The sequence below is a fragment of the Natator depressus genome, chromosome 15 (assembly GCF_965152275.1).
Source record: "Natator depressus isolate rNatDep1 chromosome 15, rNatDep2.hap1, whole genome shotgun sequence".
Classification (NCBI taxonomy): Eukaryota; Metazoa; Chordata; order Testudines; family Cheloniidae; genus Natator; species Natator depressus.
The window spans coordinates 14,233,221-14,259,004 of record NC_134248.1 but is presented as its reverse complement, the minus strand read 5'-3'; the positions used below and the strand labels follow the sequence as shown (position 1 = coordinate 14,259,004).

The following is a 25,784-nucleotide window of genomic DNA, read 5'->3' as shown; positions in this document are numbered from 1 at the left end:
TGTGCGCGGGGTTTAGGATCTGCGTGCGCGTGCAGCGCTGAGAGGGAACAGTGGTTGTGAGCCTAATTAATTTTTTATAAAGCACTTAGAGATCCTCCTATGAAGCAAACTATATAATACAAAGTATCTGTCGTATTGTTATTACTTGGACAGTGTGGAAAAATACAGTTTTCCTGTGGTCTGAGCGGAAAATAAATCAGCAGTCACGGGGAGTCCTCACCTAGCGAAGGGTGCACTGCTGCTAAAAATGATTTCCACCCCCCAAATTCAGCTCCCCTCCCTTGCTCATATTGTATGATATGACAGTTCTCTTTTGATGGGCAAGCTTTCATTTGGCCAGAGAAAGGGATAATTTGCCTCTTGTAAGGAGTTAATCCTCTGGTCCATTTCTGGGCTGGAGAACAGCTATTCTCCCCCTGCCTTGAATCAGAGGCTCCAACACAATGGAGATCATACCCACCTTCAAATCTACACTTGAGATGGAGAAATCAGATTTCCTTCTGGAGTCATTTCTGTAGGATTAGCTAAATCTTAGATCCACACTAACCCTTCACAAAGCTGCCAAGATTAGTTAGAATTTATTTTATTCGCAGGGGGGTTTACGGTTTTCTTTCCAAAGGGATTATATATATATATTTACTTAGGGTGGCCTCAGTTATAAAGCAGCTAGCTTAGAAGGGAATAAAAAGGCATGTATGTGTATATATAAAATAAAAATCCCAGGTGCAAGAATGACAATCGCTTTAAAGAGAAGACAAAACAATAATTCTGTCTGGCATCACTGGTCTGGTTTAAAAAGCATCCAAGTGTAAGCCGTCTTTTTGCTGGGGAGCCACAGTTTGGTCTCTCGCAGAGAGTAAGCCCCGCTGTTTTCAGCTGCTGAATGTGAGCTGCCAAGTGCCACAAATACAGTTCCAGGAACAGGATGTCTTCAGAAGCCCCGTTGGACACAGAGCTCAGCAGAAGAAGCCTCAAGAAGCAATGCTCGTTCACCATCGAGAACATTCTCTCCAGCCCAACAGAGAGAAGTCCCCAGGTTCTGGTCCCGTTCTGTCTCCAGGGGATCTTGGACTGTGAGCCCAAGGGGCTGTGTGGGCCGGAGGCCATCGCTGCTGGCTCTCTGCAGGAGGAGGAGGAGGAAGAAGAAGAACTAGAAGCGGCTGGGTGCAGCTGCTGTTGCTGTTCTCATGCAAGCACCCGTTCCCTGCAGGATTCTTCAAATTGGCTAGGTAAGTATTCTCCTGTTTTATGAGTCATTGTGTGGATCCCACAGGCGGCGCGGCGGGGCGGGTGGGAAGGGACATTGCAGCTGGCACTCATGAGGGCACCAACACTGTAAAGTAGCAAAACCTGGGAATACAGTGACATTACTGCATTGTGGCCTGCATGTCATCATGCATGGGGCAAAGTTGGGAAAGGTCAGTTCTCCGATGCAGGGCTCCGAGGAACAGCGTGGTTGTTGCAGGATATAACGTAGGTGATTCAGTAGCTGGCATACTTCTTTCCGAGGCACAATTGTATCAACACCCCAGTATTGTTTTAACATGGCACTGGGCTGCTGCTCTCTAAGATAAAGAAGGAAGGTCCTAAATTCTGATAGTCATCAATGAACCTATGGCCTTTGTTGCAACGGTAGAGATGTTGATCTACTGCTGGTAACTATATTCTGCCAAACTACATCTCTGCAACAGTTTCAGCTGGATATTGCTCCTTGTGCCTATGGTTTGTACAGGACGGATGTGCATTTAAGCATGTGTTTAAAGTTAAGTACACTCAAGTGCTTAGACTTAGGCCTATTTGCTGTAGTTCACTCCAAGAGTGGCTGCATTTCAGGGCGGATGAAGTGGTTCATGTATGGAATTTGTATCTCAGTTTAAGTGTGTAAAGTGCTTTGGGACAAAAGGTGCTATGTACATTTAAGACGTTAGATTATTAGCAATAATTTATTTTTTATATTATTACAGCGTAACCATCGTTTTAAAATGACTAGTTATCATTTGTAAAGCACTTTGAAGATGAAGAGCACGGTATAAGATCTAAACAGTATTACTGGGCTAAAAGTTGTAGCCAGTGAGTAAAGCTTCAGTAAAGTATCCAGGATTTGGTTCATTATTATGGGAGTGACTTAAGTGATAACACTTCTGTTTCACTATATGTAAAAAAAAGTTATATTTCTAAATCAGTTAGTTCTGGAACAGCTATTGCATAATTCCTGGCACAGTAAAGAAAAAAAGAACACGCAGAGATTTCTTAGTTACAGGTAGTTCTGATAAAGTCTCCCAGATTTGGGTTTAAACTGATTTTTACTGGTAAGCATCCTCCAAAATGGACTTGCAGACCTGATGGCAAATACAAGCTCAGACTAAAGGAAAAGGCATTTTTTCCTCATTACTCTCTATGACTGTGAGTTTCGTGCCATGCTTTGAGTGTGAGCATGGGAGAACTTACTCTGATTTTCATATAACATTCTGAGTTTGGTTTGTGCTATAGAGAAGTCTCCATGGGCCATTGCATGGGGAGACCACCAAAGCTGTTTCACTTGAGACCACAACATGAGTGCCCAGATGTGAAAAGCTAGTGTAATCTGCATTACTTGGGACAGTCTTTTCCTACCAGGGACCCCAAAACCACCTGTGGATTCTTGCTGTAATCTAGCCAGTCCTGCAATCCAACATGACCACAAAGGCAAACATTGGCTGTCCAGTCTGTCTCTTTCCTTTATCCTTCTGTGAGCATGGACCCAATCCTGTGACATATCAACGGCTGGCTGAAGGGCTCTGAGCACCCTCAGCTCCCCGTGACCTCAGTGAAAGCTCAGAGTGCTCAACACCTCAAAGTAGAGGGCCCTTAGCCTTTACAAACTCCAGTGAGGCTCTCTGGGGGTAAAGACCTGAAGCCACTGCCAATGAAGGGGCTGCCTCTCATTAGCCTTAGAAGCTGGTAACATTTCACAGTGGGAAAGCAAAGCTGATAGCATCACTGTTTTCTGTGGGCCAGGTCCCTTTTCTCTTGCTGCTTTCCTTTTCATCTGCCTCGCAGGGAGGTTTCTGCAGACCTCTGAAAAACAGGTCAGGAACTGCCTCCCCTGCCTGCTCTTGGCCAGCAGCCCTTAGACACTGGTGTATGCACTGAGATTGCTGTCCCGAGTCCTAATGGGAACCCACAGTTAACCCCAGCTCAGGTTGGAAGGTATTCTTTCCTGACCCTTCCTGGAATTCCCCCGTCCCCTTTGATACCACTTGAGTTCTGCAGAGTTAATTGATGCAGATATCTGCTGCTTCCGAACACTCTACAATCCTCCTGGATTCTGGGGAGAGAGAGAGAGAGAGAGACTTCCGGTTAAATCTTCTTAGATTTTTTGGATATACCCTTGAGTTGCGCGGTGAGGGTAGGGTTGGATCTGCTGTAATGGAGCTTGGGACCCTACTGGAGTGCTGCTGACTTTCATGACTTCGGGTGTTTTTCTTAAAGCCCTAGCTCCTGAAATGAGGAGGTTCAGTGAAAATCTCACCTTTTCATTTGAAAAAGAAAAGTTTGTTTCTAGCCCTCCTGATTGCAGAGAAAAGCTTGAAAATGTGGTCCAAGTGCATCCTGAAGGCTAACAAACCACAAGACAAATAAAAAGAATCCCAGATTTATTATATTAAACCATTTTGTAGCTTTGAATCCAATCTCATGGGTTTTGGGAGCCTGACCCATGCCATTTTAAAGCTTGTGGTTGGCAATCCTGCAGCTGGGCACTAAACCAGGAGAACATAGCCAGCGTTCCTTCACCCTTCCCGAGTGGAATCCTTGGATCCTTTTTGTCTTTTCCTCTTTCTTCTTTTTGTCTCCTTCCTCAGAAGCATCGGGGACAGCCCCAGAGCTGGAGGGGAGACACTGGCTGGGGCTGGCCAGGGCTCTGAGGTGGCACCAAGCATTCTGTCTCTTAGGTGCTCAGCTGGCTGGTTCTTGCTCACATGCTCGGGGTCTAATTGATTGTCACATGTGGGGTCGGGAAGGAATTTTCTCCCAGGTCAGACTGGCGAGGGCATTGGGAGTTTTTCACTTTCCTCTGCAGCATATGGGTGCAAGTTGCTTGCTAGGATATCTGGGTGCATCTCATTTCCCTGCCATTGCAGAGACCTCAGGCACTGGTGCACCTCAGTCCCTCCTGTTCTTTGCCTGTGGCACACAGACGTCTAGTATCCTGAGGGCTGGAATATCTTCTTCCAAGTTGTTGGGTTTAGTGTGCAGGTGCTGGGAGGTGTTGGTGGCCTGTGATATACAGACTAAATGATCTGGTGCTCCCTTCTGCCCTTCAACTCTATGCCTCTCCTGGAACCTAGAGGATTCCAGTCAATCACTGTCTCGTACCCAAGGCCTCACATCATGGCAGCCATGCTTTCATTTCATCCAAGGGGGCTGAATGTGGCTCTGTCCAAAGCCAGTCAATGCTGATCCATCATGAATCACCCAGAGGAGCTCAAGCAGAGTCTTAGCTGCCTCCAGCTTCAGCCAACATGGAACTGAAAGGGGGCAGGCCTTTCTTCAGAGAGCGCTTAGTTTGTTTTGGTTCTGTAATCAAACTCGTAAATTCTAACTCTCCTTTTATTAGACACCAGGTTCCCCTGGCCCATGAGGCTAATTCATCCCACTGCCAGGGCATGTAAGAATCTTCGTGGGAGCCAGAATGAGCTGCAGACCTTCCATCAGATCCAAAGGCGGACCCGCCGGCACCGGACCATCTTCACTGAAGATCAGCTACAGGCCCTGGAGGCCCTTTTCAACCAGAACCAGTACCCAGATGTCATCACCAGGGAGCACCTGGCCAACCGCATCCACTTGAAGGAGGAGAGAGTAGAGGTGAGATTCTTCCACACTACAGAGATCAAAAAAGTTTTTTCCCCTGTTTACTAAAAAAAATAAAGAGGAATCTGATTCAGGAGCCATTTTTAAGCCTCCTCAGGGGACTCCAGTTGTAGCACCTCAAAGTGCAATTTAAAAAACACATTGTAAATTCTGTGAGCCATAGGATAAAGCCACTACACAATGGATGTGTGTAGAACACTCATGCATTGTTTTTATGGCCCGGCACACTCACAGGCACTCTTGCGCACGCTCTCACACGCACACACTGCTTAACTCTGCGGTCACTGCCCTGCTCGCAAATATTTTCATGTTCTGCATAACGCTTTTGTTTACCATTGGGATTCCTGGCTCACCTGCCCACCTTGAAAGTAACTGAACATGAACGCCAGGGAGGGAGTCCTCAGGTGAATTACCTGTGTGGGAGCAGCCTTCATAACCAGAGTAGAACATGCTGCCAAATCCTAGAACTTCCCGTCATGCTGTAAAATCCAAAGTTGTAAATGCCAATTGCTTTCAGGCCTGGGCCGTTTCATGGAGGCTGGAGATAAACGTTGCATTTCTTTTATTAAATGTCTAGGTTTGGTTTAAAAATCGACGGGCCAAGTGGAGGCATCAGAAAAGAGCTTCTACTTCGGCTCTGCTCCTTCAAGGCACCAAGAAACCCTCAGAGGAGAACTGCTAAGGGACTGACACTAAGTCTCACTGGGCTACTGTGAAAAGCACCCATTGCCCTGTTCCACTGCTTTCACGGCCAGGGGGGACAGATGGAAGAGGAGGGGGGCTGGAGAGGGAAAGCAGTGAGGGAATCTTCTGATTCGATGAGGTAAAGGGCAGGTAAAGGTAGGTGCTGTATTTTCAAGTCCTTAGCTTTTTCATCCAAACAAAGTTCATCTCATGACAAATAAAACAAATGAGTCATAGGGCATGTTCCTCAAAAGCGTAAGCCGAAAAGTTGCCAAATGCCAAAGGTGGGGCTAGAGCTTGCTTCAGTGTTAGTATTGTAGATGCATATGTGGATGATGGAGAAAGATTTCTCTCAACTTGTCTTTGTTCCTGTACAGATCGCGTTGTGCCTGTTTTGTTGTTATACAGTAGATTCGGAGACTATTCCGGAAAATGGCCGGGGGTTTATATTGTTTTTACAGTGTCATGATGGTGTCTACAGTTGCATTTTGGGGTCAAGGTAGAAACTGACGAATTACACGACTCATTCCTTAAACAAACTAACAGGCTTTATTTGCATTCTTCAAAATAAATTCATTCATGTACAGGGTAGGGGGCATCAGAGTACTCATAGTACTTTCAGACTAACGTCTTCAACTAACCTGTGCTAATGCATGGCTGTGGTACAGTTGGTTGTTAGTGCAGACAAAGCCATTTGTATACTTCGCAATCTTCTCTTTCCATGCCCGACCACTCTGCAGCTGCTCTGGTCACAATGTGGGTTGGGTTGCCTGGAATGGGGCAACAGCAGTTGCCAACCCCAAACAAAAGGGCAAAAGAGAAATGAAAACTAAACTGTAGCACTGCAGAGGAAAAGCAGCACCCGCTGCTATGGGTATCCACTAAAGTTTGTACTGATAGAAGGCTGTATTTCACCAGAGAAGCTGGTTGTTTCCTTTTTGCGTGTGTTTCACTCAGCTGGATAATTAAACTAGATCTGTCAGTTTCCCATTCTGGTTCTCATGCACTAGGACCTTGCTTTCGGGTCTGGAGTGGTGTGTTGGGCTTCACAACAGCACAGAGGAAAGCTTCAGCCCCAGAACTGTCTATGTGGTGCAAAACCTGCCCCACCTGCTGTGTAAACGCTAAGGATGCCATGGCAGTCCTAGGATATTAAAGAGACAAGGTGGGCGAGGTAATATCTTTTATTGGATCAACTTTTGTTGGTGAGAGCTTGTCTCCCAGGATATTACGTCACCTACCTAAGGATGATAATTGGCAACGTCCTACAAGGCTAGCCAGCTTTTGAAGAATCATTCCTGATTTCCATCCCCATTCTATGTTTTATTCCTTGCAGACAGATTCCCTTTCGTTTTCAGACTTGGATCCCTCCATGATAATTGTGGGTAATGGGGTGTGTATGTGCAGTAAATGCTGCTGGAGTTCTTTTCAAGCTGTCTGTAAAATAAAGATTCATAAATAAATGTATTGGGGAGACAGCTGGTACTGGGATTGGAGCCCTGGCATTGAGCTTGCCAAACACGATGCTCCTGACAAAAGAAGTAACTTTAAATTGGTTAGTCTCTAAGGTGCCACAAGTACTCCTTTTCTTTTTGCGAATACAGACTAACACGGCTGCTATTCTGAAATAAGTCCACAAAGATTCTGTCACTGTAAATAACACTTTGCACTCCACAGCACCTTTGCCTTCCTTCTGTGCTGCAGGGCTCACACCAAGAGCCACACACTAGTGCAGAATTTTCAACACAAGGGTATTGAGTTAAGCCTGAGTGATGCCATTTTCTGGTGGAGAACGTGCTCTACCGGGGAGCTGCAGCTGAAGAGCGCAGCCCTGAAAGTTGGGAGCGCTGGCCAGGGTGTGGGGCACGGCTAGGGGATAACATATCCAGGGTTTGAATGCTGGGAATTGTCATCTTGTTTCAGGATAGGACACACATACAGGCAAAATAATACTAATCTGTTTCCCCCAAGCGAACTACCTGAAAAACACGAATTGAACATTAATGGAATATCCATCTTTTCAAAGATATATAGAGGCTTGGCAGGATTGCATTATCAGTAAATGTCGATGGCACCGAACACATACAAACCACTGAAAAAATATTTCCATTGATAATAATCAAAATTTACTGATGGGTAAAGTGAATGAAAATGCTGCTTGAGAACTTAAGTTTAATTTAAGAATATTTACTTTGTATATTTTGACATGTGAGCTGGACAATTTGTGTTTTAACGGTTGTAAAGTTTTAACTTTGTATATCTCAGTGTCTACTGTCAATAAATAATGATTGTTTGACCCTCCAGACTTCCTGCAACTGCAAAAATATGTAAATAGAGCCAAATAAAATACACAAAATTATGGTTTTTAAGCTAACTGTGAAAATTAAATGGATTAAAAATAGAGAACATATTTAAAAATAACATTGATATTCTCCATCAAAATTACAAAAAAAAAATACAAATTGAATTCTGCCCTCCCTGGGTAATTTAGCCTCAGTGCAGTACTTACAAGCAGTAGCTCCTGCCATCTGTGACTTACAAAGATAGTACATAAGTAAACATACTGCCATGTAATTTTTACTTTTCAATTGTGTGTTTCTGGCAGGAAACTCTGGTGTGTGTGTTCCATTCAGTCCTGTGGATTGCTTTTTAGTTTTCAGAAATGATAGGATTAATATTTGCAGGCCAGCTGCAGAGTATCGATAGAATCAATAAGTCAACTCTGCAAATTAGGCAAAGCATCACTGTATTCAGCCTTGTGCTTTAGTGTGACATCAGTCTGCCATTGTCTGAATCGTAAAAGGTGATTGCGGAGGCCTTTAAATAAAACCTCCCTCCCTCCCATTCGTCCGTGTGAACCAGAGCCCAGGCTCAAGTGAAACATTTCCCAAGGAGGCGCGGGCGGCCCTTTGGAAATCTTAGCTGCTATCAAGCCGAGGGAAAGTCGGCCCCGAGCTCACGGACGCTGCTCCCTCACGCGCAATAGTTCTAGGCCGCCCCTTCCTCCTCCTTGTCTGCAGGGGGCGCGCTCTCCCGTTGCGACGCTCCAGCCGCTCTCTGTGGTTTCTCTTTAGCCCGCCGCTCTAGGCTTTCCAGGCGCTGCCCGGGCCTGGAAGCGGGATGTGCGCGCGACAAGAAAACTACAAGTTCCAATAAACGGCGCGTTGCGACGGTGGCTGGGAAGGGGCCAAGCCCCTCCCCCCGCCCGACCCCGATTCTGGCCGTGTCGGTTCCTGCCCCGAGAAGCTGCAGACGCCCCCTGCCCTGGCTTGACAGCGATCCCGGCCTGGCGCGATGGAGGAACCGAGGGCTCCCGTCACCGCCGCCGCCTCGTCCCTGGCGCTGGTGCCCCTGCAGGCCGACGGGGCCGCCGTGGCTGTGCTGCGGGAAGCGGCCCAGGAGCCACCCAAGCGCCGTAAGAGGATCCTGGACGAGGAGAGCTACATCGAGGTGATCGGGCCGGGCCGCCTGAGGGGGCGGTGGGGGCCGGAGCTGTCGGGGGGCGGCGGCGGCCTGGGGAGGGAGGCTGGAGCTGTCGGAGGGAGGGAGGGAGGAGGCGGCGGCCTGGGGAGGGGAGGCTGGAGCTGTCGGAGGGAGGGAGGGGGGGGGCGGCGGCCTGGGGAGGGAGGCTGGAGCTGTCGGAGGGAGGGAGGGAGGGGGGGGCGGCGCCTGGGGGAGGGAGGCTGGAGCTGTCGGAGGGAGGGAGGGGGGGGGCGGCGGCCTGGGGAGGGAGGCTGGAGCTGTCGGAGGGGAGGGAGGGAGGGGGGGGGCGGCGGCCTGGGGAGGGAGGCTGGAGCTGTCGGAGGGAGGGAGGGAGGGGGGGGCGGCGGCCTGGGGAGGGAGGCTGGAGCTGTCGGAGGGAGGGAGGGGGGGGGCGGCGGCCTGGGGAGGGAGGCTGGAGCTGTTCGGGGGAGGGAGGGGGGGGGCGGCGCCTGGGGAGGGAGCTGGAGCTGTCGGGAGGGAGGGAGGGAGGGGGGGGCGGCCGGCCTGGGGAGGGAGGCAGGAGCTGTCGGAGGGGAGGGAGGGGAGGGGGGGGGCGGCGGCCTGGGGAGGAGGCAGGAGCTGTCGGAGGGAGGGAGGGAGGGGGGGGGCGGCGGCCTGGGGAGGGAGGCAGGAGCTGTCGGAGGGAGGGAGGGAGGGGGGGGGCGGCGGCCTGGGGAGGGAGGCAGGAGCTGTCGGAGGGAGGGAGGGAGGGGGGGGCGGCGGCCTGGGGAGGGAGGCAGGAGCTGTCGGAGGGAGGGAGGGAGGGAGGGGGGGGCGGCGGCCTGGGGAGGGAGGCTGGAGCTGTCGGAGGGAGGGAGGGAGGGAGGGGGGGGGCGGCGGCCTGGGGAGGGAGGCTGGAGCTGTCGGAGGGAGGGAGGGAGGGAGGGGGGGGCGGCGGCCTGGGGAGGGAGGCTGGAGCTGTCGGAGGGAGGGAGGGAGGGAGGGAGGGGGGGGGCGGCGGCCTGGGGAGGGAGGCTGGAGCTGTCGGAGGAGGGGAGGGAGGGAGGGAGGGGGGGGGCGGCGGCCTGGGGAGGGAGGCTGGAGCTGTCGGAGGGAGGGAGGGAGGGGGGGGCGGCGGGCCTGGGGAGGGAGGCTGGAGCTGTCGGAGGGAGGGAGGGAGGGGGGGGGCGGCGGCCTGGGGAGGGAGGCTGGAGCTGTCGGAGGGAGGGAGGGAGGGAGGGAGGGGGGGGCGGCGGCCTGGGGAGGAGGCTGGAGCTGTCGGAGGGAGGGAGGGAGGGAGGGGGGGGCGGCGGCCTGGGGAGGGAGGCTGGAGCTGTCGGAGGGAGGGAGGGAGGGGGGGGGCGGCGGCCTGGGGAGGGAGGCTGGAGCTGTCGGAGGGAGGGGAGGGGGGGGGCGGCGGCCTGGGGAGGGAGGCTGGAGCTGTCGGAGGGAGGGAGGGGGGGGGCGGCGGCCTGGGGAGGGAGGCTGGAGCTGTCGGAGGGAGGGAGGGGGGGGGGGCGGCGGCGGCCTGGGGAGGGAGGCTGGAGCTGTCGGAGGGAGGGAGGGAGGGGGGGGGCGGCGGCGGCCTGGGGAGGGAGGCTGGAGCTGTCGGAGGGAGGGAGGGAGGGAGGGGGGGGCGGCGGCCTGGGGAGGGAGGCTGGAGCTGTCGGAGGGAGGGAGGGGGGGGCGGCGGCCTGGGGAGGGAGGCTGGAGCTGTCGGAGGGAGGGGGGGGGGGGCGGCGGCCTGGGGAGGGAGGCTGGAGCTGTCGGAGGGAGGGAGGGGGGGGGCGGCGGCCTGGGGAGGGAGGCTGGAGCTGTCGGAGGGGGGGGGCGGCGGCCTGGGGAGGGAGGCTGGAGCTGTCGGGGGGGGGGGGGGCGGCGGCGGCCTGGGGAGGGAGGCTGGAGCTGTCGGAGGGAGGGAGGGAGGGGGGGGGCGGCGGCCTGGGGAGGGAGGCTGGAGCTGTCGGAGGGAGGGAGGGAGGGGGGGGGCGGCGGCCTGGGGAGGGAGGCTGGAGCTGTCGGAGGGAGGGAGGGAGGGGGGGGCGGCGGCCTGGGGAGGGAGGCTGGAGCTGTCGGAGGGAGGGAGGGGGGGGGCGGCGGCCTGGGGAGGGAGGCTGGAGCTGTCGGAGGGAGGGAGGGGGGGGCGGCGGCCTGGGGAGGGAGGCTGGAGCTGTCGGAGGGAGGGAGGGAGGGAGGGGGGGGGCGGCGGCCTGGGGAGGGAGGCTGGAGCTGTCGGAGGGAGGGAGGGGGGGGGCGGCGGCCTGGGGAGGGAGGCTGGAGCTGTCGGAGGGAGGGGGGGGGCGGCGGCCTGGGGAGGGAGGCTGGAGCTGTCGGAGGGAGGGGGGGGGCGGCGGCCTGGGGAGGGAGGCTGGAGCTGTCGGAGGGGAGGGGGGGGCGGCGGCCTGGGGAGGGAGGCTGGAGCTGTCGGAGGGAGGGGGGGGGCGGCGGCCTGGGGAGGGAGGCTGGAGCTGTCGGAGGGAGGGGGGGGGGCGGCGGCCTGGGGAGGGAGGCTGGAGCTGTCGGAGGGAGGGAGGGAGGGGGGGGGGCGGCGGCCTGGGGAGGGAGGCTGGAGCTGTCGGAGGGAGGGAGGGAGGGGGGGGGCGGCGGCCTGGGGAGGGAGGCTGGAGCTGTCGGAGGGAGGGAGGGAGGGGGGGGCGGCGGCCTGGGGAGGGAGGCTGGAGCTGTCGGAGGGAGGGAGGGAGGGAGGGGGGGGGGCGGCGGCCTGGGGAGGGAGGCTGGAGCTGTCGGAGGGAGGGAGGGAGGGAGGGGGGGGGGCGGCGGCCTGGGGAGGGAGGCTGGAGCTGTCGGAGGGAGGGAGGGAGGGGGGGGCGGCGGCCTGGGGAGGGAGGCTGGAGCTGTCGGAGGGAGGGAGGGAGGGAGGGGGGGGCGGCGGCCTGGGGAGGGAGGCTGGAGCTGTCGGAGGGAGGGAGGGAGGGGGGGCGGCGGCCTGGGAAGGGAGGCTGGAGCTGTCGGAGGGAGGGAGGGGGGGGCGGCGGCCTGGGGAGGGAGGCTGGAGCTGTCGGAGGGAGGGGGGGGGGGGCGCGGCGGCCTGGGGAGGGAGGCTGGAGCTGTCGGAGGGAGGGAGGGGGGGGCGGCGGCCTGGGGAGGGAGGCTGGAGCTGTCGGAGGGAGGGGGGGGGGGCGGCGGCCTGGGGAGGGAGGCCGGAGCTGTCGGAGGGAGGGAGGGAGGGAGGGGGGGGGGGCGGCCTGGGGAGGGAGGCCGGAGCTGTCGGAGGGAGGGAGGGAGGGAGGGAGGGGGGGGGCGGCGGCCTGGGGAGGGAGGCCGGAGCTGTCGGAGGGAGGGGGGCGGGGGATGGGGTAGGTTGGGGAGGGAGGCCAGGCCTGTCTGAGAGTGGGTAGGTAGGTGGTGGCGGTGGGGGAGTGACCCGGGCACTCGGGTCAGAGGTTCAGTGTGAGTTGGGTCCTATCTCCTTTTGCTTGCGAGGCACCCCCAACTCGTGCCATTCATGAAGGGTGGGGGGGTTGCAATAGCGAGCGATATTCCCCCCCCCCGGATCGGGCCCCCCACTGCGGCTCGAACCGCCGCCTCGGGGAGCCAGGCTTTGTGCCTTTCCCCAAAAGGGGCCCTGACAACTCAGCATTGCCCAGCTCGTTAGAACAAGGGGGGAAAGTGGTTTCAGACACTCCAGCCACCCCGACCCGTCCGTGCCAACGTGGGTGGCTTTACAGTCCTGCTGTTCTGTGTTTAAAACTGTTACCAACCCTGCTCCTGGGTGGAGAACCCAGCCGACCAGCTGGGGAAAGCACTGACCACACAGGGAAGGGTGAAACTGACTGTGTACAAGGTGCTGCCTAATACACAGTAAACAAAGAGGAAAAATGAAGGGGAAGATACATTTTCCCAATCTCTTTAATTATAGTGGCCATAAGAGTCGTCTTTGTTTCCTGTCCAAGATTGGTGTGTAATGTTACTGTGCACTGCTCTGCAGTTGCTGGGTTTTGTTTCAGAGCTGGCTGCGTTTCAGCACTGTATAATATGACACCTATACGGTCTATGTTTATAAATGTTTTTCACAGAGTATTTTTGGATCCTTCAAAATTATAGGTGCTATATGTCATGACGTTTTCAAAAGGGCAGAAAAATCTGCCAGAGGGGGCTAAATGGGTCAGGTTGGATTGTTAAGGGTATGTGGACCTTTTTATCTTGGGTTGTTATCCTGCTAGCCAGGGCCAGATAAGATGTAACAAAGGGTAGGTGTGAATGCAGCTTGGCGTACACCACTAGCTTTAGTTTAGCTAGTACAGCTAAAAATAGCAGTGGAGACGTGATGGCACGGACCCTGGCTCAGGCTAGCTAGGCAAGTACATACCTGAGGTTCTGGGTGGGCTTGCACAGCCAAGGCCAAACCCTGTCACTATATCTTTACTGCTATTTTTAGCCATGCTAGCAGATGAAAGCTAGTGTGTGTATGTCTACTCGAGTTGTGATATACGTTCGATTGCAGCATAGACATATCCAAAGTCTCTACACTCTGACAGATCTTTAGTGGCCTATTTTAAATGAGTTGGGTTCCATCCATTTCCTGATGTCTACTTCACAATGCCACCCTCACGTTTAATGCTAATTGGCACCCTTAAGCAGTCTTAGCAAAGATGCCAAGGATTGAAGGGTAATGGTGATTAATCTCTCTCGCTCTTAGAGGTGATCCATCTAGAGATTCCCCAGCTGGGGTGCATATTCCCCATACGTGTGCGATGAGGTTATCAGGGGGGCATGAGGAACTGATGGGGCTGCACTGTAGGGCTGGAGTCAGGAGGAGTTCAGTCCGGTAGGGGAGGTGGAGAGGGGTCTGTGCAAATGGTCTCAAATGCTAGGACCAGGCTCCTGCCTGTCTCACATGCCCACTGCTTTAGCTATCGCCTGGCAGATACCCTCCGCTGCTGGGGAGGACAGCGGGGAGCTGAAGGCTGCACTTAGTAAGTATTGACTCTTGTGGGACAGAGCCACCTCCTGACTGTGGCCCCAGGACACAGTGCCCTGTCCACTTCCCCTTCTGGACAGAGCTTGCCCAGGGGAAACGGACAAGACCGTGTTGAGGGGCTGGGGTCAGGAGGGACAGTACTAAAGGAGTGCAGCCTTCTGCTCTACTCCTGACCCCGCCTCTTCAGTGCAGCCCACTTGCTTCCCCTGTGGGTGGGAGCGAGACAGGGAAGAAGCTGGGTCTTGGGAGCCGAGACCGCGCAGCTGCTGCAAGGTGAGTACAGGCCCCCATGGTGCTGGGTCCTCTGGTCCCTCTTAGAAAGAGGGGGGCATGCATGGAACGTGAATCTCCAAAGGGGGACTCATCAAATAAAGTTTGGGAACCACTGCTCTAGATCATAGTTGAGCCTGCTGCTGGGGCAGTGTCGGGGAAGCCAGCACTGGTATTGTTTGTGCATCTGTGGTACCTCTTGTGGATAAATAGGACTTCAGTATTAGTATGCACTGTAGTCAATCGTGGCCTTTCATGGAACCCTAAATCCTTATCCCCTTCCAAGAAATCTTCCCCAAAACTGATCTTGTTTTTTCTTGCTTGCCAGATATGCTCAGAATTGTTTGTTCTCTTTTTTTTCTTTTTTTTTAACTATAGAGTTTGGAGAAAATTATTCAGAGGGATTTCTTTCCTGATGTTGAGAAGTTACGTGCTCAGAAGGAATACTTGGAGGCTGAAGAAAGTGGCGACTTAGAGAAAATGAGACAAATAGCTATCAAATTTGGCTCCTCACTGGGGAAATGGTCCAGGGAGACACCTGCACCATGTAAGGGCTGGCACTTGGGTGGCTGATTTCATGGTCAGGCTATTAGTGTGGATGTGTGTCATAAAGTAAAAGATATGAAGTACTGTCTTTTTGTCACTCTTATGGATTGTTTTATGCTAGCAAGGTGTAAATTGTAGTGTTGTTGAGTGACTGGGAACCCAACTTATTTAAGGCACAGAATCGAACATTGTAGCTGCCTTCTGATCTAATTATGGAAAAGTAGTGATTGCACAGGAGTTACCAGCCTGGATGACACAATGATGTATCAACAGTGGCTGGTATCAGCTGCTTTAGAGGAAGGGTACAAGAAACCATGCGGAGGGGCGGTTATAAAATAACCAGCCCATTGGGGAAACTGCTTCTTAACTCCCATTTGTTAGAGGTCACCTTATGCTCTGAAACATGAGGTGCTATGTCTGTTTGGAAACTCTGGGCTGTCTCTTTAATTCTTACTATTATAACTCTGGATAGTCTTGTTATGTCAAGCCCTCTTCTGAATCCTGCTATGAAGCTCTATTTAATACAATGGTGTATCCTTTTAATTAACATACTCCAGTGGCAATAGATGACCTGATTATCAGAGGTTCATGTCATAGGCCTCCACTGTACTGTTAGATACCTGCTTCTATTTCAGGAATTGATTTAAAAATAAACCTAGTATAAGCTTTAAAACATTTAAAAGCATTTTAAGATAAGAACTTGTTTAGCATCACTAAGAGATCAAGGAAGCAGCATGTAATGAAGAGAGGGATGTGCAGTGACAAAGTATACCAGCAAACGCCAAGTCACCCTGTAAGCTGCTGTGAAGATGCTTGTAGGCAAGAAATACGTGCTGGTCAGAATACATGTGCAACTTATTTATTTATTTTAGATCCATTGTACAAAATTTGTGTGTTTCCCAGTCATTTCAATTAAGGGAGCATGCCATTTACAGGGCTTCTGGTGTGTGTGTGCATGTGTGGTTTTTATTTTTCTCCTTTTGGGTTAATCTTCCCTCCTTCAGCCTGGTTTTAGGTGCTGTTTCCCATGTTGGCATGTAACTCTCATGCTGGGTAATTTACAGGCTTCCCCACAGTAAAACTCAGCCTCTGGTTGACTCCTTGGTATGGAGTTGGGGTGTTTGCTCGCAAAGGGGCAGCTGCTGCGCTATTGGGAGCGTGTGGTGAAGGACGTGTACCATGGAATGGGTTCCCTGCCTGTGGTATTGGTGTTGCCATTTGCGACTGGCCTTGCCCCGAGTGAGGGCTACCATGGAACACAAATCATTGCCTGCTTTTATTTGTCATTGTTTCAGATAAAATAAAGAATGCTTAGAATGCAATCCCCCCTCCCCCCCCACTGAAATCAATGGGGAATCTTGCCATTGGTGCCCAGCAGGAGTAGGACCAGTTATCTAGTTGAGCTGAAACTTCATCAGTGGTTGGAACTGATTTACACAGATGTCGTTTTAAACCCTTCCCTAACTCTAGTTAAAGAATTCCTCCCTCTTAACCACAATCTGTAGGTCATCTGAGACTAATGAGAGCTGGCAGACAGGTCCTCCGAAGAGGCTGCAGCTTCTTGCTTATCCACTAGGGGTAACATGATGATGATCTGCTCCCCATTTTTGTAACACATGCTGGGATTTATTTCTCTGGCACAGATGTTACTCCAGCCACGTTTGAAACACCCGAAGTGCACCCAGGCGCCTCTTCCTTGTTGAACAAGCCCAAGGTTGGGATCAAAGCTGCGGAGGAAGGTAGGGAAGGGGCTATCCTCTTTATTTGGGTTCTCCAGCAGGAGGGGAAATACTGCTGTGCATGTTATCGGGTGTTACCCTTCCGCTAAAGTGGCACCTTCTAGTATCTGTGCTAAGTGAAACTCCATCACAGGTTGGGTGGGATGTGGGCCTGCCTGGATCAATAACCATCTCTGATGTGAGAACTTCATTGCTTCCCAAGAAAAGGGTTTCTGCCTGGGCAAGGTGGCAGGAACACAGCTATTCATGTACAGAACAGTATGAACACGGACATGTCATCTGGCAGCAAACTACTTCTGAATTGTCCTTTAATGTGAATAAATGAATGATCCTGAAGGGGATGGGTGTGGGAAAGGGTCACTGATCCTTCAATAAGTCAAGTCAATACTACTATTCTGTACTTCATATGTACTTTCATTTTAGATACAGATTCCTCACCAATGCTCAAGTTAAGAGTGGACCAGTGGGGGAAAATACTTGCATGGGGGATTAATAACCAGGCATTGCTCATTACAGAAAGGGGAGCGTGAGCCTCTTCCTCAGACTTATTCCCTCATCTCTCTAGGAGAAGTGGAGAAAGAACAGAGTAAGGACACTCTTCCCAGCCTGGACAGCTTCTTAACAAAACACACCAGTGAGGATAATGCTTCATTTGAGCAGATCATGGAAGTGGCCAAAGAGAAGGAAAAGGCCAGGCATTCTTGGCTGTATGAAGCAGAAGAGGAGTTTGCCCAGGTGGGGAAATGGCTCCTGAATAGCTGAGCTTTTCTAACATAGTACTGTGGACAAGTGCTGTCGTCTGTTTAACCAAATGAGGGAGAAAGATGGTTTATAGTTTCTCTCTTGCCTTTGGCAGGGAGAAGAGAGAGTATTAAGTTCCATTCTATTGTTGAGTCCCACTAGAACCCACTGTGATTGTTCCTTGTCTCTAGATATGTGACTGTTGAATTAATCATACTGATGCATCAAGGACAAAACACTGACTGCTTGGTTTTGAGTTGTGTGTGCATGAGGCAGTGAGATCTAGCATACAGAGCTAGGAACTCTGGAGTTTAATCCTGGCTCTGCCCCAATTTGCTGTAGCATTTAACAACTCACTAAACCTCTTTGTGCTGCTGCTGTTCCTATCTAGAGCGTGGGGATAATATTGACATACCCCAGGGGTGCTGAGGATATATGTTATACAGAGCTTTGAAAATGTGAAGCACTGTCTAAATACAAGTATTAGAATTCTTGGCAGCAACCCGTAGCGAGCTGTTGAACAGCTCTTCGTATTCATCTGTCAATGCCTTATTCTTTGGCAGACAGAGTCTTGATCTTTTTCAGTTATTGGCGTTCAGAATCCTCTGTGTTGCTGATATGAAGTGTGTTAAATATGACCGGAAACACTGAAAAAGTGTCTTGTCTAGTTAATAAAGTTTTATGGGACTTGGGGAAGGGGAAGCTGTTACTGGTGCGGGGAGCTCTGTCGTCAGTATTTCTAGAAGACCACTCAGCATTTAATCTCAAAGAGCTTTGTGAACTTAAGTTTACAAAGATTCTGTAACAAATAATGTGCACTTTTTTTTAGCCCCGCATACATCCTGTCCGCTCAAAAGATCTGATACCGAAGTTAAAAGGCCAGCACCAGAGTAGCAGTCTCAAAACACAGTGATTGAGTCAGCCTGGGGCACAGAAGAGAGAGAGAGAAATGCAAGAAGCCATTCCAGGGCTAATATTTGCACCTCTTCCTTTAAACTTGGTATCTTATTTTATAGCGGTTGTCTCTGGTCTCTTCAGATAAATCCAATCTCTGAACTGCTCTTCTCTGAAAGACACAAGATGTAAAAGATGAAAAGCAGAGCATCAAGCAGATGAATTATCAAGCTTATTTTCAGTCTGAGATGAGAATCTGCAATTCAGGCTTTGTTTTAAATTTGATTCCAGCGACGACTTGAGAATCTGGCACTTCCCTCAGCAGAGCAGCAGGCGCTGGAGAGCGGGAAAGCTGGCGTGGAGACCTGGGAGTACAAGGCTCAGAATTCCCTGATGTATTACCCAGCAGGTAAAGCAAACTGGCCCCTTAAGAGGCATCAGCAGATTTGGAAACATGCACTGGTTCAGGTGGGTGGATGTCACAAAGCACCTGCATTTCCGTTTTGCTTTCCCCAGCACTTGTTCAGGTGCCTGACTTGCTGTCACTGTGGTAAGATTGCACTTTGCAGCTTTTCCTTCTGCAAGGCAGGGATATGCTCAGTTTCATTCTTTCCCATGTCATTCCTGCGTTGTTTCGACCCTGCTGCCATTTGTCATCCTGTCGCTCATTACTCACATTGCAGTGGCTGTTTGTTTTCAGGAGTCCTAGCTCCTTCCTATTGGGTTTGTCTTGTTAATGAGCACTTTCAGTTCCCCTCTTTCCTCCTACCATCCTACTCAGCTCTGTATATGTGGGCTTTGCTGGTCCCTTGGCTGCCGTCTAAAAGGCAATGGGATCCTTTAACAAACCCAGACTGGGCCTCGATGCCTTTTTTGGCTATGAATGCATGGTAAATAACCTTCATGTGAAATGTGGGAACTCTTATGTGTTTCCTGCTTTTCTAATGTAGCCTTGATCTTGTCCTTGTTTTTCAGGCCATAGGTTAGACACCTAATTGCATTAATGTGAACTTTATTTTAAATGGGTGGAAATGGCAAAATATAATTGCATCTGTACATTGTGTCTTGCAGAACTGTGTACTGACCCCTGAGATTGTTTGTTTGGGGGCTTTAAGTCAGCCTGCCCCCTGTTAGTGGGCCCTCAGCCCTTTCCTTGATGTCTTGGCTTGCCGTTCCAGGTGTGCCCGATGAGGACGATGTGTTTAAGAAGCCTCGAGAAGTTGTCCATAGAAACACCCGCTTTCTGAGAGATCCATTCAGCCAAGCTGTGAGCAAATCCCAGCTCCAGCAGGCAGCAGCCCTCAATGCCCAGGTTGGTTTACAGAAAGGACACGCTTGTGACCGAAATACCCCTCATTGGGAGAGGTGCACGAGTTATGAGAACTGAACGTGGCAAATGTGCCTAATTGTCTGCTTTCTCCAAGTGCACCCGATTGATGCCAGCTTTTCTGTTCTAGTACAAACAGGGCAAAGTAGGGCCAGATGGGAAGGAGCTGATCCCTCAGGAGTCTCCAAAAGTGAATGGATATGGATTTGTGGCCACCCCTTCTCCTGCCCCTGGTAAGAAGAGACTTTTTTTTGCTCTGATGTAAAAGCGAAGTAGTTTGCAATGCTGTCCTGTTCCACTGACCTTTTGATGAACACTCCACCCTAGGAGTCAATGCTTCTTTAATCGGGCAGCTTTGACCTCGACTCTGTATGTCTGCTGAGCCAATGGGTCTCTGGGGTAGAGAATATGCCAATTTAATGCTCTGTCAAGTCTCAGTCCAAAGATGGAAACGATGCTGGGCTCGGGAGGCTCTGAGACGTGTATGCTGCTTCGCTGGACTCGGGTTGAATGGACTAGATCATCCTAGGAAAGGCTTATGGGAACTCTGAGGGGAGCATGGCACTTGTAACTTTCTGGTGGTGAGTGTCTCTCTAGTGCCTATATCCAAGGATCTCAAAGCATTTCACAAACATTTACCCCTCCCCCCAGCAGTTCTATTCTATATAGATAGTTTTATACAGTACTCATCACTGAAATAGCTGAGTGCCTTCCAGTAGTGCATTAAGCACATCTGTCACGTGGTGTTTATTCTGCCCTCCTCTTCCCTGTGGGGGAGTGTCATGTTTTGGGAGCGCTTTTTGTTTTGTCTCATTTTGTTTTCCAGTTGTTAATTGTTAAATACATTTACTGGTTGCTACGTGCTTATATTGGAGAAGGCACGTCAAAGAAATGGGCCTTGCACTTGAAGTGGAAAGAGGGGAGGTTTGTGATAGTCCTCAGCTCTGGAGGGAATTCATTCCACAGTCTTGGGCCACCCCGGGAGAAGGCTCCGGTCTTTTAGATAACCTGGACTCATGCCATTGGAAGCCAGTGTAGAGAGCGGAGGACAGGTGTGATGTGCTCGCAGCAGCCTGTGCTGCTGAGGAGACGTGCTGCGGTGTTTTGTCCTAACGGGAGTTTCGGTTTCATGCCCAGGAGTATCGTGTTGCTGTACTCCTGTCGAGCAGTGATGAAGACATGAATAACTGAGGGCGAGTCTTCATCTGCCAGGATGGTACAGAGTGTCCTAGCCAACTGGAGATGATAGAAAGCATTACTCCCAGCTGTTGCTATTTGAGAGTTCAGCGTCAGTGAGGAATCCAAGTCCTCCTAGACTATGGACTGACGTGACCAATTGTGCATCAATCAAAGGAGATTGCACCGTGGCTGCCAACTCCTCAAAATACCTTTCTCTGCCCACCAGCATCACCTGTGTTTTGTTCAGATTCTGTCAGCTGCTCTTCGTCCATGAGCTGATGTGGACATATGATGTGAAGGATAGGGAGAGCTGTGTGTCATCTGCATGTTAGTGGCACTTGAGTCCATGTCTGTTGAGCAGTTCACCTAGTGGCTGCATGTAGATATTGAGAAGGTCTGGAGAGAGAATTGATCCTTGTAGAACCCACAAGTGAGGGGTAGTAGTGGAGGTGCAGTTTCCCGTCACTACTCTTTGGGTGCATTCCTCCAGGAAGGACTGAAACCACTTTAGCACGTTACCCTGGACTCCTGCCACCCCTCTCAGGTAAGATCATAGCATCTCATGGTCAACAGTGTTGAACACTGCAGAGAAGTTCAGGAGGATGAGAATGGAGTCTGTCTGCCTTCTAGCCACTGGCAGCAGGAGATCATCCAGCAGTGCAACTAAAGCAGTTTCAGTTTTGTATCCTGCTGTGAATACAGATTGTGCCGGGTCTAGAATGTTGGCCTCAGTTAGATGAGCTGGTAGTTGGCCTCTTGCTAGCTTCTTTGTAAACTTGCTCAGGAATGGGAGGTTTGACATGGGCTGAAAGATAACTAGGACTGAAGTATCCAGGGTGAGTTTCTTTGGTGTTGGTGGGACTGGAAGAGCAGATTCTGGCTGTTTTGGTCGGGAGCGGCACTGTTGTGAAAGAGGGTCACAAACACGCCTGGAGCGGTGTGAGTCAGATTCACAAGTCTTGTGTCGGGACACTTTTAGGGTGTCCACAACCTCTTGGTGAGTGAGTGCCCTGAACTCTGGGAATGCAGGTGGGTTGATGGGTGCAGGTGGAGTGGATCCATGCTGGTTGAGAAGCCTTCCTGAACGTGTGGGATCTTTTCAGCAAAGTAAGATCGCTCTTCGCAGCACTTTGCCCGGCTCTGATGCAGGTTGTAGGTGGTCTGGTTTGCCACCCTGGATAGCTCCTTGGGAGGGATTTGGCAGCTTTAGTGGAGGCTGATAGGAAGTTATCTAGGCAGGTAATACAGCCTCAGCACAGGCTTTGAGGAATTCAGTATGTTTCATTCTGTCGGAATCCGCCTTTGTTTTTTGCCCTTGGTGCTTGAGTTTGGGCCCCTCTCTTTTCATGCAGCGCAGGATGTCAGAAAACCAAGGAAATCTGTGAGAGTGACGGGGAGAAAGGGACTGTTTGGAGCCAGTGGGTCAATGGTTGAGGCCAGTTCACAATGGTAATGATTCAACAGTTCAGCATTCCAACTTATCCAAAGGGCAGCCCCTGTACTAGGATAGATCCATTAACAGCACGCTGGGGTTTTGTGCCATTCTGATCCAAACAGATTCTCTGTGCTCCCTAGTGCATTGCAAGCTCCTGTTCATTTTGCAATCCATTATCACCACGCCCAATCTCCCTCAGCCCTACGGCTTTCTCTCCCTCCCTTTGAATAGATCTGTATTGTGTATTCTATACAATGACCTCTCTGGTACTTCATAAGAATCTAGTGGGCTCTGTTTTTATTGGGGGCTAACTGATTTTATGCTGACCTTTCTGCGACCATTTATTTTTAGTCATTCGTATTGAAGACTGGGGATCCTTGCGTCCTTTCCAGCACCTGGCAAAGCCTGCAGCTGGCATGCTCAGTGCAGATCCTTTCCATGGTATAAATATTCTCTAAGACAGAAATCAGTTAGGGGGAAGATCCCATGGTTTATCCTGACAAGCCAGCTACTAGATCAGGCTCTGGGAAATTGTCCTGCAGCTCTAGATATTGGTAAAGGGATGGTGTATCTTTCCTACAGTGAGCGTGATAGTCTCTGTAGTGACGGCTGTTCCATTGGCTGACCAGTGATTTATGCTGTTTCATAACCAGCTTCTGTTAACTGTTGTGGGGAGAAGACCGCCCCTGTGTTAGGGCAGAGCGCACACGTTCTGGGTGTTGCAGTCTCTACAAATGTCTTGCATCCCAGACTGACTCTTCTTAACTTGTTGCTAGGTGTGAACGACTCTCCTCTCATGACGTGGGGTGAGATAGAGAGCACCCCATTGCGAGTAGATGGGTCAGAAACGCCGTATGTGGACAGGACACCTGGACCGGCCTTTAAGGTATTCCATGTCAGATTTCAGCACTCAGATCTTTTGGGGGATGGACTGGGGTGGTGGGGCAGGGGAGGAGTCACTAATAGACTAACATTTATTATTGTAGGGTTATGACTTGACTGTGGTACTGGCTATCTAGGTCCTATGGGTAGAGTTTAGCTGGATAAAATGCTCTGGCCATGAGTGCTCCTGGTCCATCCCAGGCATCCTGAGGTTGAATATTCTGGGGTTCTCCAAGAGTCTGGAGAAGAGGAGGGTGTCTCATTTTTGGGATTTGATATATAAGTAGATTAGGGAGTCTTAAATCAAACTTTCCCTGCTGGGTGGCTTCCTTCCAGCTTGGCCCTGCTGGCCCATCACCACCAGCTGAGACATCTGAGTCCAGTGAGGTTTGGGGAGGTGGCTTGGCTCTACTAGTTGCATCTCACCTCAGATGCAGGATGTCTCCCATTCCCTACCTGGAGAACAGTGAGCACCTTTTGGGTGTGATTCCTGAGGATAGCAGCAGTGGAATTCTTCTATCTCCGTTTTGTCAGACCTGGGCAGTGCAGTTGGTTGGTTTTTCCCAGAGCTTAGCAATGACTGGGGCTTGGGTGAGAGCTGAGTGGCTGAAGGCTGACCCAGGTAAAACAGAGGTGATACGTTTTGTTCAGGGAAGACAACTGGAGGAAATGCCAGAGTTCAGCTCAGCCAAGGAGGCAGTTACTGTTTTACCATTTTTGTTACAGCAGGATCTCCAAGCTGAAGATCTGTGTATCTTCAACTGCCTCTGGCTGTCCAGATAGCAGCAAAGCTAAGAGTGGGTTCTCTTTCCCCTCCCATCCTTAATGTAGATCCTTACGGGTTGGACTCCAGCTATGAATGGGCTTGGTTAGCAGTCTGGAGACTTACCTGGTTTGGTGTATTTACAGATCCTGGAGCCTGGGCGCAGAGAGCGGTTAGGACTCAAGATGGCCAATGAGGCGGCTGCTAAAAACCGAGCGAAGAAACAGGAAGCGTTAAGAAGAGTCACGGAAAACTTGGCCAAGTGAGACTTCTCCATATTAAACTGTCCCTGGCAGTGGGGGAGAATAGCAAGTGCTGTCTAGTAAGAGTTAAATCAGCATGCATAGAGGAAAGGCATTTGTGTGAGGAGAAGGAGTACAAGGATCAGGAGAAGGAGGGGCTTTGAGAAGCAAGAATGGATACACTCAAACTGGGAGGAGACTTTAGATGTGAACAAGCCCAGTTTCTAGGAGAAGGCTGTTGGCAGTATGGTAGAAAGGCATGTACTTTGGGAACTCTCCTCCCAGGCCAAACTGCCCTTGCTCCAGGAGGGTAAGTGCCCCAACTGATCACAAAAGGCAGAGACGTTCCAGGACTTGGTTGTTTGGGGTAGGGACGGAGAGGATTCAGTGGACCCAAAGAGAAGGCAAGGGAGCATCGCTCGCATTCAGGGGGCTCCTGCCATTAATCAGAGAGAGAGACAGCGGGGCTGAGGTTTAACCACACAAGTGGGAGGAGAGTTCAGGCATTGCTGCCAGAAGAGCAGAATGGCCAGGCTCTGTCCTGAGCTGTGCTCTGAATGATTCAAGTAATGCAGGAGTGGAAGGAGAAGGGAGCGTGCGAGTCAGAGTTTGCAGGGCCTGGGAGGTGCTGCGTCTGTTCAGTGATCTGTGTACTCTCTGATACACAGCTTTTGCTCTCTTAAAACTATTCTGCTTCTATTGCAGCCTCACTCCAAAAGGACTGAGTCCAGCTATGTCACCAGCATTGCAACGACTAGTAAACAGGACGGCGAGCAAATACACTGACAAAGCCCTGCGAGCCAGTTATACCCCTTCTCCAGCACACCCAGGAACCCCTGGATATAAGACCCCAGCAGGAGGGTCTCACACCCCCACTAGCACCCCACCTCCTAGGACTGTCTCTGAGATGCCAGTAACACAAGATCCCGCTTCAATCACAGACAACCTGCTGCAGCTCCCTAAAAGACGAAAGGCATCTGATTTCTTCTGAATACGACCTTCACCAGCAGGGCTGTGTGCAAGCTGAGGGCAGTATGCGCTGCCAGGAGCAAGGGGTATTTGCTTAAAGCTGCTAGAATGTCATCTAGCAGTTGCTGGATTTGGGACCATTTCTGCCCTCGAGTAGTGCATAGTTCCCGCACTTGACATGCCATTACTAGAACAAGAGTGGAGCAGCCTGCGACATGCATTTTGGAAGCAGACTATTTACCAGTGTGGTATAAGTTCTCTTCATACCACGTGGACATGTTACACAGAATCGGTAGGGGACAAGGTCGTTTCCAGAAATAGCAAAAAAGGGCTTGGACTTTTGGAAAATAGCCAGAAATGTTTGGGATATTTTTTTGTAATTCTCCTTGTTTTTTTTTAAAAAGTGTGACCCTGCTGACTGCATTTGAGTGCCTCTCTTTCTGTACAGATGTGTCTATTTATAAAGTAGCAAGCCTTTGTATTAAGGCCTGAACCAAGGTGTGAAACTTCCTTGCTTATGGCTGTGCGTTCCACTGAAAAATGCTGTTCCGCTGAGTAAAGAAGAGATGTAGGCAAGTTTCCGTATTCTTTCCTCTTCCAATCCCAATTCTGCATAGAAAGAGCCAAAATACCAGAAAGCCTCTCTCTAACTTTCCATCCATTTAAACTGCACTCTTTAGTGTCCAACAGGCCCACTGGTGAGCATTAGTCTTTTGAGGACACAGAGGAGCAGCCTTCAGTGCACACATTTTCTATTCGTCTGCCCTCCTGGGTAGAGTCCAGAAATGTGGCAAGTATTTTTGCCCTGCAGTGAAGTACAGCAGGAGCTATTTATGGGAGTGCACATCTGAAATACCCAGCAAGTTGTAGATGTCATAAAGAACTTTGGAAATCTTA

At 51.2% G+C, this 25,784-nt stretch overlaps 2 protein-coding genes across 3 annotated transcripts; both read left to right on the top strand.

Moving 5' to 3' along the window:
• The first annotated feature begins 800 nt into the window (after nucleotides 1–800).
• Nucleotides 801–7,615, top strand: GSC2 (goosecoid homeobox 2). Its single transcript, XM_074973117.1, has 3 exons — nucleotides 801–1,229; nucleotides 4,598–4,845; nucleotides 5,429–7,615. The coding sequence occupies exons 1-3, from the start codon at nucleotides 926–928 to the stop codon at nucleotides 5,531–5,533; spliced, it is 657 nt and encodes a 218-aa protein (XP_074829218.1). The 5' UTR covers nucleotides 801–925; the 3' UTR covers nucleotides 5,534–7,615.
• A 1,197-nt stretch (nucleotides 7,616–8,812) lies between these two features.
• Nucleotides 8,813–25,464, top strand: ESS2 (ess-2 spliceosome associated protein). 2 transcript variants are annotated; one of them, XM_074972679.1, is made up of 10 exons: nucleotides 8,813–8,985; nucleotides 14,549–14,717; nucleotides 16,360–16,455; nucleotides 17,021–17,190; nucleotides 18,382–18,499; nucleotides 19,269–19,402; nucleotides 19,548–19,650; nucleotides 22,808–22,917; nucleotides 23,823–23,938; nucleotides 24,624–25,464. In XM_074972679.1, exons 1-10 carry the CDS (start codon nucleotides 8,830–8,832, stop codon nucleotides 24,907–24,909), a joined length of 1,458 nt encoding a protein of 485 aa, XP_074828780.1. In that variant the 5' UTR covers nucleotides 8,813–8,829; the 3' UTR covers nucleotides 24,910–25,464. The 2 variants fall into 2 exon arrangements, with proteins under 2 accessions (XP_074828780.1, XP_074828781.1); XM_074972680.1 differs by lacking the exon at nucleotides 8,813–8,985 and adding an exon at nucleotides 13,980–14,173 and having other exon boundaries at nucleotides 24,624–25,462.
• Nucleotides 25,465–25,784: the final 320 nt, after the last annotated feature.